Consider the following 12,679-nt stretch of genomic DNA (forward strand, 5'->3'; position numbering starts at 1 on the left):
AAAATTTCTTAGTTTAAGAATTTTTCTACTCAAATCAAAAACATGAAATTCTTCAAAATTATTTACTTAATTCAGATAAATTTTTTTTTTCTGTGTAATAAACGTTCATTAGCAGTTAATATTAATTAGCTGTTCATAAATATTTATAAGCTATGAATTATCAATAGTTAATAAAACTTATTGAAAATATTATCAAATCTTCCTTTCAGTGCACTTTTTAAGCTTTGAAATAAATCAGCAAAATTATCTTTTATTTTAATAAATATCATAACAACAACTGATCAAACAGAAACTTGTATTGTAAGAATTCAGTAAGCTTTATCATCAATTGATTAAAAAATAAACTCAATTAATAAATCGATTACTTCTGTTTATCCCAATGCGTTTATTATACCATTACTTATCTACAATTAAAGGATGCTAAAAACGATTGAACTTGGTGTAACTGACAACTTTAATTTTCAGACTCAACGTTAAAAAGATCCAAAGAAAGAAAATAATATGTAAATAAATTAAAGGTGTATTTCTATAAAAAGAACATAAATAAAATAACAATACATGTTAAAATCAACTTAGTTTTTTGAAGTCGTAAAGAATGACGTCGATCAACTTGGAGAATCGTAAGGTCCGAGAGGGCAGAATGGAAGGTGTTTCCGGAAGGCAGATAAACCGGTACGGCCCGTGCCTGGGTCGGGAACTGACAGTCAACCCGGTTTGATCGGCTCGCGCTTCTTCCGTGTTGCGACCGTTCGGGGTTATTCTCGCATACGTCCGATGACCGGGTCACGGTAAGGGTCAGTGATGTCCGACCGATGACCTGGTCCACCCCCCATATACAATTATAAATGCGTTAAACTTACCCCTTTACAAGATAATATTTAAATCGAGCTGAATGTATAAATCGTACTGACACTGCCGGTCATCCAGCGCACCGTCCGGTGCATCGTTCATCAAGGGTTGCCACTCATACACATTTTATTGCGTGTATTTTCACTTATAAATCCTCAAAGGGACACCGAGAAACCCCTTAGAGAGCTGTCTGCTTCCGTCTGTGTATAGACATATCACTAGGGTCTCTTGTATGAGGGCCTTTTACTTATTTTTTTCTTCCCTTACCATTTTGATATATACCAGAAGAAACAACAAAATATATATATAATGTACGAAGAGGGACACTACAACCTATGAAATCGGACAATGAGAAATTAGATACATGCCGTTGGATAGCCAGCTTTAGTACGTGCAAACTGTAGTACGCAAGTCGTATATTTCACTCACACTTGCCTTTACGTCTGACTAAATTTTTTTTGCTAACTAAATTCGTTAGAATTGTATTCGTCCTGTATATTATTGCGTACTTGTGAATTCTTTAGGTATTAAGTGTTGACCCTTCTTCCCCTTTTTCATGAATTAGTATGACGATTCAAAAAGTTCTCTTAAATATTTTAGTAATAAACTTTAATGAAATTCGGTAATAACATTCCCCCCGGATAATTTAAATGAAATGATTCAGTGCTTTACGTATGAAAAAACTTTTTATAAAATTGAGTCTTTTTTTTGGTTCTAAATCTTCAACTTTCAAAATTCAGTTAAAAATTTTTAGACGAAAGTTGGTTCTTAGAACAATTATAGTTTGAAATGATTTTAGTCTAGACTATGTTGTTTTAATGTATTTAGTATAGTTCAACTTTTCTCCGCGAGATGGCAAGTTTTCTCGCATGTAAGTACTTATCCTTCGTTCCCTTATATGCTTGTTCTGAAAACTTTTATTTTCTCTTATTAAAATAACGAAATTAAAAACTAAAATTAATTTTTAAATAATTCGTAAATTTATGTCTGAAAGTTTTATTTTTTTTTGCTTACATGCCAATTGTATCGAGTTTGGAGCATTGCTGTGAATCCTTAATAAATGCTTTCTTTTTCTTTTAATTTGAGAGTGGTTTCAATTGAAAGTACAGCGATAGTAGTAATGTAGGAATTAATTTTTTAGTTTTATATAAGGGGGAGCAAAACTAATTACCTGAAGAAAATGCTTAGTTTTCGGAGATCCAATCATATTAGATCTTTGTCTTCTCAATTCTATTCAAAGAGAATAAAAAAAATTTTCAGCTGCTAATAAATAAAAAAATTTTTATAGAGTACCCCTAAAAAAGTAAAAAAATTTTTTTTTTGCCAAAAGTTGCACAAAAAAAATTTTTGTTCTTTAAAAAAACAATTTTTTTTTTAAATCTTAAAGTTCAGAGCGGTATTTACATCTATCGTTGATATAATATTTAAAGCTTTGGGGTACTTTATTTCGACCCCCTCCCTTTATCCTCCCAGGTGGAAAAATATTATAATGTCATTATAATGATTTGCGCAGTATAATGACGTTATAACGTCATTATAATGCATGTCAAAAATATTTATTTTTCCAAAATTTCCCATTAAAAATCTAAAAAATACCAAAAACTTTGCTTTAAGATAATTAAGTTTGAGCTGGAAACAGTCATAGTGAGATAGGTCAATTGATAATTTAAAAATAAAATTTTCTGAAGAATCAGGAACTCAGCACTAAAACGTTTTTTCCATAAGCTTTACTTAAACGATTAAATCAAAGGAGGTTTACTCAAATTTCACAAAAAAATTGTATAACAATTCGGGAACACTGCGCCAAAATATTTTTTCTTGACCTTGAAACGGTGAAATTTGAGCTAAATTAATTTATTAATTAATAATTATTGTATCGTCTTGAATTTTTATAATAACTGTTTATTGAAAAACAAGAAAAAGAACTCAAATGTTATCTTAACACAGAGTTTTTGGTATTGTTGACATTTTTGATGGGAAGTTTCGGAAAAAAAAAAATATTTTTGACACGCATTATAATGACATTATAATGCGCAAATCATTATAATGACATTATAATATTTTTTCACCTGGGCTCTACCTAAAAGTAAATGATGTATTTCTTTTGCACAACAAGCAGATCATAAAAAAAAGCCACGAGTTCTCCAACTATCTATACGGCGTCTAGAAATTTTTTTTTTAATGGGTAGCCAAAAGTTGAAACCATTGATATTTTTTTCGAAAGTTATCAAATGTGCATCGTCTATTTTTTAGTAGATTTCATAGAAATCTAACTATTGCATTGGTCCTCATGACGGAACTTTTGAAAAATTTTGCTATATTTCGACTATACTCGTCGAGCTGAGTCGGAAAATGCATATGGTTCAAAAGTTTATATATGTATGTATATATATATCAGATATAACGCGGCTTGTCACGATGATAGCGTCGCCAATTTACGTCGGATCTTTACCAAACTCAACATAATTATTCTACAGATAGATACCGAAGTCAAGTTCGTAGATGAGCTTAATCGGTCAAGTAATTTAGAAATGCCAGGATTTTGAAATTTTCAAAATCATAAAAATTTATATTTCTTCACTTTCTTGCTCGAATAACTCTTGAATGGAATAACTTGTTGAAATTCTGTTAATTGCATCTGAAAGCTCTTCAAATAAGCTTTAATTTAAGTACCATAACATATGAGTAGGTCTAAAATTATTCAGAGATGCCAGGATTCCAAAATTCTAAAATTCTAAAAATTCATATATTTTCACTTTCTAACTTGAATAACTTTTGAATGGGATAACTTATTGAAATTCTGTAAAATGCATCTGAAAGCTCTTTAAATAAGCTTCAATTTGAGTACCATACTATATGTTTTATTTCAAAAGTAGGTCCTATTCCGCTATACCAAATATGAAATTTGCTGTTGCACTCGTTTTACCAAACGTCATCCAAAACTTATCGTTGTGGTTTGAAAATTTAAAAAATCGTTCTCTGTGAAACCTTCATCAGACTTATGAGCTCGAAGAGCTCAAAAAGATAGAAAAGTTATCTCTTTCAGCTCCAAGAAATATTTTCAGTTTCTCAATTAAATTGATCATACACAGATTTCCACATCACCCATGAGGTACTGTGCAAGTGAATGCGTTCCCATTCTTTTACATGGCGGGTCCCCTTTAGGCCTAAACCATGGCAAATCATCAACATAAATTTGTAATTCTACTTTGATGTAATAGTTCACAATTCCTGATTAAGAATACCGATTGATAAGAATTTACAAGTGATCACTATATGCAAAGTGTATATCTGTATATACAAACAAATGATTTGACAATATTTTTAGAGAGGGATATTTCAAATGTTTCTATGTTTCCTAAAAAAAATATTGTCAAATCATTTGTTTGTATATTGAGACAAAGAAAAAAGTATTGAAAAGTATTGGTTTTCTAGTCAATCTAATACTTTTAAATACTTTTTTCTTTGTCTTAATACTTTTTTTTTTATTTAGGGTTATTATTATTACTTCTTAATTTCTATTAAGCTAAATTTAGAAAATTTCAAACACATGTAAGTTTATTTTTCATGTAAAACTGATAGTTTTCTCTCTTTATGTTGATGATTTTAATTCAAAATTTGTATCTTTTATTCATTATCTATTTTTTTCATCATATTTTTTCTTATTTTTTTTTTTTTAATTTTTTTCTAATATTTCTTTATTTCTGCAATTTTATTTTTTTTGGTATGATATAATCTCAATATAAGACATATTTATTTGGTTATCAACATAGTTCTTACGTGTTAATGAATTTATTTAGACTATAAATTCTTTGGTCCTCAACTTTCCGTCGTTAAAGCAATAGCATCTTAGGATAATAAAAATATTTCAAAATCTAATTATATTATGTGCCATGCTCCAGTCTGTAATGGTCATCGATATATGTATGTCGTTTTTTTTTTATTATTTATTTTCTTGTAGATATCTTCTCTAGTACCAAGACAATATAGTTAAAATTCAATTAATTAATTAATTAACTAACGCTTAATTAATATTATTTTTCATTGAATATTTTAAATTTCTAAGTATGCTGGTACACAAAAAAAGACTTATGATCCTAAGGTGGAAATTGAACAATAAAGCTCATCTTAGAACATGGCCTTCGTATTTATCTGTAGAATAAGTACGTTAAGTTTAAAAATGATCCATAATGAGTTAGAAACGATAATTTCGTATTCAATCCAAGTAATTTTTAGATTTTTACATTCATTTTCATGAAATCTACTTCCATTTCGGCTGCCGAATGGCCTTTTTTATTGTACAATCAATGATAAAAAAATAATAATAATTATCACTTAAACATATGTCGTATTGATTTTAAATATTTGATTAATTCCTCGACTTTTCCCAATTTTCATCCATAAAATTAATTATACATCACAAAGACTTCTGCAGGATTTTATTCTCTTTGTTGTATTTATCATTTGATTACATTGTTCTGCTTAAGTATGATATAAAATAATTACATTTTGAAAGAATGTGATTTACCGAGGAAATTATGAACCAATTCAAATGCAAATACAATAAAAGATGTGTTTTTAAAATTCGTTTGTCAGATTTTCTCCTCTTTGCATATATGTATACGTTCGTTAGACTATAATTCAATTCAGTTGCCTGGAAGATATTTTTAGGGCTAGTCTGATTTTTTTAGTATTTTTGTTTTTTTCCTCTTCTTCTTTTCAACGTCCAGTAGCAATTGGATCACCTAGTCGTCAGGAGGAAGATAGAACACAAGAAGGTGCAAGGATAAAGACCTGCTTGGTTGACCGAGTTTGAGAAGGGTCACCTTCCGGGATAAACGTAATCTTCATGGTCTTCAAGCAACAAATTTTCTATCAATGTATCTTAACAAAATTATGATTTTATTTTTATGAAAATCAGATATGGTTAAAATAATACTCTACTTGTTTCGCAACCTATGGAAAACTTTACGCGTGAAAAAATTGTCCAGTATGGCTAATTTTCAAATCTCACCATAATGACCTGATAGAACAACAACTCATGGTCTGCTCTCATCGTAAATGACTATTGTATGCTTTATGTGAAAATAAAAACATAATTTTTTGTAAATTTTCATTTTTAATGGAATTGCAGTTAGATAAGGAAACTATTTTTTTATCTGCTAGGGTCATAAAAATTATTATTTACTATTCGACCCAGATGAACCGATAAATATTTTTAAAATAATCTCTATTAAAAAAAAAATGTACCTCAAATTCTAAAGAAAAAAAAATTATATAAATAAAATAAATGTATGCAATTAGTTGTAAAAATATAAAATTATTGATGAATAATTAAATTCTATTTGTTATAAAATAAAAATGTCGGACGTTGAGTCCGACATAACATCTGCATCAACTAACGTCATGTTAAACAAAAATTAATTTAGTGGTAGATTTAACTAGAAACCGATCGATAAGTTTCTTAATAGATTAAAAAAATGATCTTTTCTTCTATCTAAGGAGACGATTTTGCGATCATGTGCGCTCTGTCGGAAATTGTCAATACTACTGTTGTTCAAAAAATTATATTTAACAATATCAGACTAGAAAAAGGTAGATCATTTTTGACGGATAGAGAATATTCGAAAACATGTTTCTTCATTCCTTCTTTATCGAATATAAGCATGTAGAAGAGGTTATCGGAAGAAGCGTGGAATTTAATAATTATGTATTATTAAGCTATAATCATGGAACATAATTTTGTTAGCACCCTAATACCTGATTCATAGGTTATTCAACTTAAATGATCACCATGATAGGAACGGAATAGAGTTTAAAATGTAGGGAATCACCTACCTTTGTTTTAACGGCATCATAATAATAAGAATTTCAGTCCAAATTATAAGGTCCTAAAAACTATCTTTTAGAATTTTATAAATTACCGATACTAGTGATTAGACCTAAATATAGAAGCAGCAAATGATTAAATTTTTTCATATTTTCAATTATAGCTACTATATAGCTTACAGAAGAATAATTTTTATTATAAATAATCTTTTAAATTCTTAATAAAATGAAAATGATCGTTCGAAAATTTTTGTCCCTAAAAATTGAAACTTCAAGCAAATCATTGATTTTTCCATACTCAATAACATCTATCAACTAATTTTGCCAAAATTAGTGAATTTTTATCGTTTTTTAGGAACTAAAAATTTTTTTTTTATTATTTCGAGTTTTCATTATTACAATGTAATTTCTTAAATAATAGAAGTTGAATATTTCAACCAAGAAAATAACGATTAAGGGCCAATTCGCAAAGCAAAAAATTATGAAATAAATTGATAAGTAGTAAACTTTTTAAAATGGGCCATTGAAATTAATTTGTTTCTTGATGAAGTAATATCCAAATATCTGACTTTCTTACAATAACAAGACAAACGAATAACTTTGTTTGAGTTAAGTATAAACTATTTTTATACATTAGAGCGATGCTTCAGAAAACAAAATATTTTCACAATATCATTAAAAACACAAATTCTCATCTAATGAAAATTTTATTAATAGTAATGTTTTTCTCAGGTTGTCCAGTCTTTCTTCCTGTATGATCATACAATTCATTATCAGAGTAAATTTTATATTTCAACACAAAATTTAATTTTTTAATTTCTTCCCGATGTCTCATTGATATCAACATTAGATCAGCATCTCTTGCATTTGTAATTTCGTTATTCAGAGTGATTACCCGGTTAACAAAAGTTGACAATCGACTAATTGTTGTTCAATGGTTTTCGTCAAGTTTACTTTAAATTTATAATTTGCAACAATAAGACTTGAACTTACTCGGTGAGTTGACGTCAAGCTATGCTTAGAAATAGAAGAATAGTTTACTTGAAAATTGCACTCAAGTTGATGGTAAGTTGATAGTGCTTCGTTCATAAGTACAACTGTTGCTGTATTGTTGCCGTCAACTTGATGACTTATTTCAGCCGTACATTTCCGTCATATTTCCGATAATATGACTCACTGAGTATGCTCGACAGATAAATCTCTGGTGTTGATGTCAAAACAATTTCTACACTATCGATGGCTGATATCGCCTTAAAAGCACATATCCAGATAAGATATATCTACTTTTTTAGCATGTTATCAAATGTTGTCTACCTCAATAACAACTTGATAGAAAATTGACATCTATCTGTCAATGCAATTTGGTGCCAATCTGAGAAGCAAATTAGTGGCAAGCGGACTGAAAAAGTTAGAACGCAATATTCGCTTGTACGTTGCAGAAACTACCGTATTTCTTATTTTACAAAAAAAAAAAAAAATGGATAACTCAAACTGAACCAGAATATCGAACACGGGTGGCTATTTGAACGTAGACTGACAGCAGATTTCGGCTTTTCAACTTTCGCAATCAGTTTGCAATCAATCTGCGCCTCACATGGATACCAAACTTCGTTAGCAGATTAGCGTCAATCTTACAGCAATATTTGAAAAATCTGAATCTGCTGTCAACTTGACTTCCGATTGACATTAACCATTGAATAGCAACTTCTATGCTACAACTTTGATTATTGGGGTTGTTATGTTTCTATTTCAAGTATCCAGAGCGATCTTAACTGGAACTTGTCATCAATCTGCATCTATAATGTGAAGCAAACTTAACATTAGAAGTTGGAAAAAAAAGCGTGTCAGTTAACTTGGCAGTAAGTTGCTCTACAATTTGACATAAAAATTTAACGTGCAAGTTCTTTTAGTGAAGTTGAAGTGAAGTTGACCGAAAAGGTTAAATAAAAGGAAAGTAAAGCAGTCAGGGTAGAATTTAAAATTAGTTTAAAGTGATTTCTTTATCTATAAGACTTACTATTGTAGAAAAATAGGAATCGATTTGGCAGCAACAATTAAAGAGACCAGGTTCTCACAATTGATCTCTGTTAACAAAAAGGCATCAATTTGATGGATTTTTTTATTTAACCATTTATCGATAATACGGAATTATATTATTTTATGTTTCAATTTGATGTCATTTTGACTTCTTGTCTGGATGCGTTGGTAAATGGTCGGTAGGCGCTAAAAGAGCCGACGCAAGTACTGTATACAAACTGCCCAGTTAGCACAGGTTGACTATTACAATTAACCCTGATAGCCAAGTTGATCACCACTTTCCCGCAACTTGTCACTAAGTGGACAGCAAATCTTGAAAATGCACTCGGTTGATGTCAATTTGTTCACCAAGTTGTCAGCAAAAACTGCTTCTGAAACTTTTTCACATCAAGTTGGCGAGAAGTTTCTCAAGAAATTGGGCGACAAATTGCGGCAATAGATTGGTCTTCTTTTTCTCAGAAACTTGTAGCTAATTTGATGCCAACAATTACAAATTCGGAACTTGACCGCAAGTTGTCGCTAAATTGGTGGCAACTATCTGACACCAACTTTGTTGGTCTGAAACTGGCTATCAGGGAAGTTGATGTTCAATGGGTTACGTCAACTTTACGTTTACTTAGCCTCAACCTTTGCATTTGCAACAGTTTCTGATAATTTGACTTTAACCTATGCATTAAGTTAACGTAAATCTATTGCCGGAATTTCCCGAAAGGTTCGCTCAAAGGTAACGCGAAGTTGCAGAAAGTTGACGTTAACTTCACGTCATCAGTCATAAGTATTACTATTGCTCTACTGTTAGCGTAAACATTATGTCAAATTCCGGTTGCAGGTTTACGTGAACTTCGTTTCGCTTGTGCTAGCTGGGTGACTGAATTGTTCTACTCAAATCAAGAATATTGAGCTCTTCAAAAATATATACTTGATTCAAGAACATTTTTTTTTCTGTGTGCTACAATTGAGTTACAGACTTATGATTGCACATTTTGATAAGACTTTTAATTCAAATTTGAAGAAATCATCAATCTTATTATAGATTTTTAATGGTTACTTACTCTTATAATTTAATCATGTTTAAATAATGTTTTGAAAGATAATTCAATAATGAAGCGACTTCAATTTGAATAAAAATATTATTTTTACTTGCGTCACAATGATGTATGAAAAGCAGGTAAAAATCAATGTTTTTATAAATATCTTAATGGAAGTTCGAACGAACTTTTTTAACATGCTTTTATTAACTTCACCTGTATGTTTGTATGTTTGTATGTTTGTATGTTTGTTTGTAACTCTCCTTTGCATAAAGAGACTACCATAATGATATTATTTAAATTTTGATTATTATCAACCTAGAACCCAGGTGATGACCTTCCTAGTCATCCTCTGATGACCATCCCGAAGTTATATCTCGAAACCAGGTGTTTTCCTCCGTAGGTTTTCATCGGGAATGGCACAGATAAACCCGTACATCAACCCGGAATCCTCTGATGACCATCCCGAAGTTATATCTCGAAGCTATTTGTAATCTTTCTAGATCATTCCAGAAATTTCTAGACTTTTCAGGAACATTCCATACCGATTCCAGCCGTTGCACACGATTTGGAATCTTTCTAGATCATTCCAGAAATTTCTAGACTTTTCTAGAACATTCCATACCGATTTCAGCCGTTGCACACGATTTGGAATCTTTCTAGATCATTCCAGAAATTTCTAGACTTTTCTAGAACATTCCATACCGATTTCAGCCGTTGCACACGATTTGGAATCTTTCTAGATCATTCCAGAAATTTCTAGACTTTTCTGGAACATTCCATACCGATTTCAGTTGATCATGCAGTCATTTATCTGGGCTCTCGGCTGTTTGCTGCGGGACAAGCATACGTAGCACTCAGCCGATGCAGATCTTTGGACGGGATTCGAATTGAGGACCTTGATTGCTCCAAGTTGACGGGTAAAACCGTATGTAACAGCGAAGCATTAGATGAAATGGAACGACTAAGAAATAATTCATAATAAATATAGTTTAAAAAAACTAAAAAAACACGCTTTTAAAGAATATTTTGAACTAAAAAGTTAAAAATAAATATAGTTAAAAAAAACTAAAGAACACGCTTTTATAAATAATATCGAACTAAAAAGTGGAAAATAATTTTAAAAATAAACTCAAAAAAGTAGTATATAAAAAATACTAGCAGAACTGAGAGAAAAGCGTGGGGCGCTCGATATATGAAAATTATGGCACAAGGCGCCCCACGCTTTTCTCTCAGTTCTGCTAGTATTTTTTATATACTACTTTTTTGAGTTTATTTTTAAAATTATTTTCCACTTTTTAGTTCGATATTATTTATAAAAGCGTGTTCTTTAGTTTTTTTTAACTATATTTATTTTATTCAAAAAGAATTTATCTATTTCAGATGTAATTCGCCAATGTATTAATCCGGAAGAATATGATCATGCTATTGTTATCCATAATGTTGGATCAACTGGTGATTTAAGTCAGTCGACCACTGAAATGAAGGATTTTCGTGTTTGGGAAAAAATGTATGATTTGAATGTATTCTCATCAGCTGTTTTAAACTCAGTATTCATGGAAATATTCAATGACAAAGTTAAAGCTAAAAAGTTAGTTATTAATATGACTTCTATTGCCGCTAAATTGCCAGCAAAGTCAGGTGCATATTATTCGTCTACAAAAGCTGCACGTGAAATGTATTTTAAGGTAATTATTCGGTTTATTTTTTAAATTATGTTCCATCAATTTACTAATTATAACATTGAAAAATGTGATTACTTAGAAATGTGATTTGGTTCTCAGGTCTTTGCTCAAGAGTTTCCAGAAGTCAACGTTTTGAATTTTTCTCCGTATCTCACTGAAACTCATTTGTTGAAAGAGCTAGATGGAATAAGAAGAACTACACAACTGCCTATTTTTTCAATGATATCACGACTTGCAGGATTGATATTAACACCGAAACAAGTAGCTGATCGTCTTGTTGAAATTATACGGGGTCAAAAGTATAAGTCAGGCGACTTTGTCGATTACTATGACCCACTAACTTCTACAATACTTTTGACAGGTCAACAGTTGCATCTAATATAAAAATTGAAATTAAAAAAAAAATAATTATTATATTTCCATTCTTCAATTAACTATTGGGGAAAAATCAAAATTTCTTTTCAAAAAATAAAAATTATTCGTTTATTAATTTTGAAATAATCTCATAAAAATATTATTTTTTTGACATAAGTTTCGAAACAGTTCAAGTATACATGCATTTTATGATCATCGTCATAAGAACGGAAAAAAAAATTTGAAAAATCCCAAAGTAAACGACTAAATGCTCATTTGATGGTTAAAAAAAAAAAATAAGGAAAATGGCTGGCCTTTAAGGTCATCTCTGCAACTTCCCGTTAATTCCATACCTAAGCGTTCGACATTTTACTTGTTTTGTTTTTGAGTTCTTCAAGTTCAAAAATATAATTGTTGTGTTATTTTGAGTTCTCCGAGCTCAGAAATCTGATAAAAAGTTTGTAGAACACTATTTTTTTAATTTTCAAACCGCAATAATATTTGAATGAATTCAGGCTTGAAAATTCAAAAAATAGTGTTTTATCAAACTTCCATCAGACTTTTAAGCTCAACGAGTTCAAAAGTATAGTAAAGCTATCTCTCTGAGCTCGGAGAGCTCAAAATAATACACAAACTGTATTTTTGAGCTATAAGAGCTCAAAAACGTCTTAAGTGCAATTTCAAGCGCCGAGGTATGGAATTAGCGGGAAGTTACCGGGATGGCCTTTAGGGTCAACCGTTTTCCAATTTTTTTTTTAATAGTTTCCTCAGGATTTCTCCAGACCTGAACATGATAAAGAATTTTCATGGTCTTGTTTGAAAAATAGACACTTGGAGCTACAATTTGATTTTTTTTTGCTGTACGATCATTTTCTTCAGAGTTACAGTTCGTTGAAA

General features: G+C 30.4%; 1 protein-coding gene across 1 annotated transcript; it reads left to right on the forward strand.

The window, feature by feature from the left end:
• The first annotated feature begins 595 nt into the window (after positions 1-595).
• On the forward strand, positions 596-11,812 carry LOC141534100 (sepiapterin reductase-like). The gene is made up of 3 exons (XM_074253239.1): positions 596-712; positions 11,111-11,431; positions 11,528-11,812. The coding sequence occupies exons 1-3, from the start codon at positions 596-598 to the stop codon at positions 11,810-11,812; spliced, it is 723 nt and encodes a 240-aa protein (XP_074109340.1).
• Positions 11,813-12,679: the final 867 nt, after the last annotated feature.

This window comes from Cotesia typhae, unplaced genomic scaffold (genome assembly GCF_013202065.1).
Source record: "Cotesia typhae breed Kobodo isofemale line unplaced genomic scaffold, CoteBio_Ctyphae scaffold_13, whole genome shotgun sequence".
Lineage (NCBI taxonomy): Eukaryota > Metazoa > Arthropoda > Insecta > Hymenoptera > Braconidae > Cotesia > Cotesia typhae.

Bases quoted from the DNA above. Each gene is read 5' to 3' on its own strand.
- LOC141534100 (XM_074253239.1), top strand. From the start codon at position 596: ATGACGTCGATCAACTTGGAGAATCGTAAGGTCCGAGAGGGCAGAATG. The intron at 713-11,110 runs GTTTGATCGGCT...TTATTCAAAAAG, and splicing joins GGGAACTGACAGTCAACCCG to AATTTATCTATTTCAGATGT. The intron at 11,432-11,527 runs GTAATTATTCGG...TTTGGTTCTCAG, and splicing joins CACGTGAAATGTATTTTAAG to GTCTTTGCTCAAGAGTTTCC.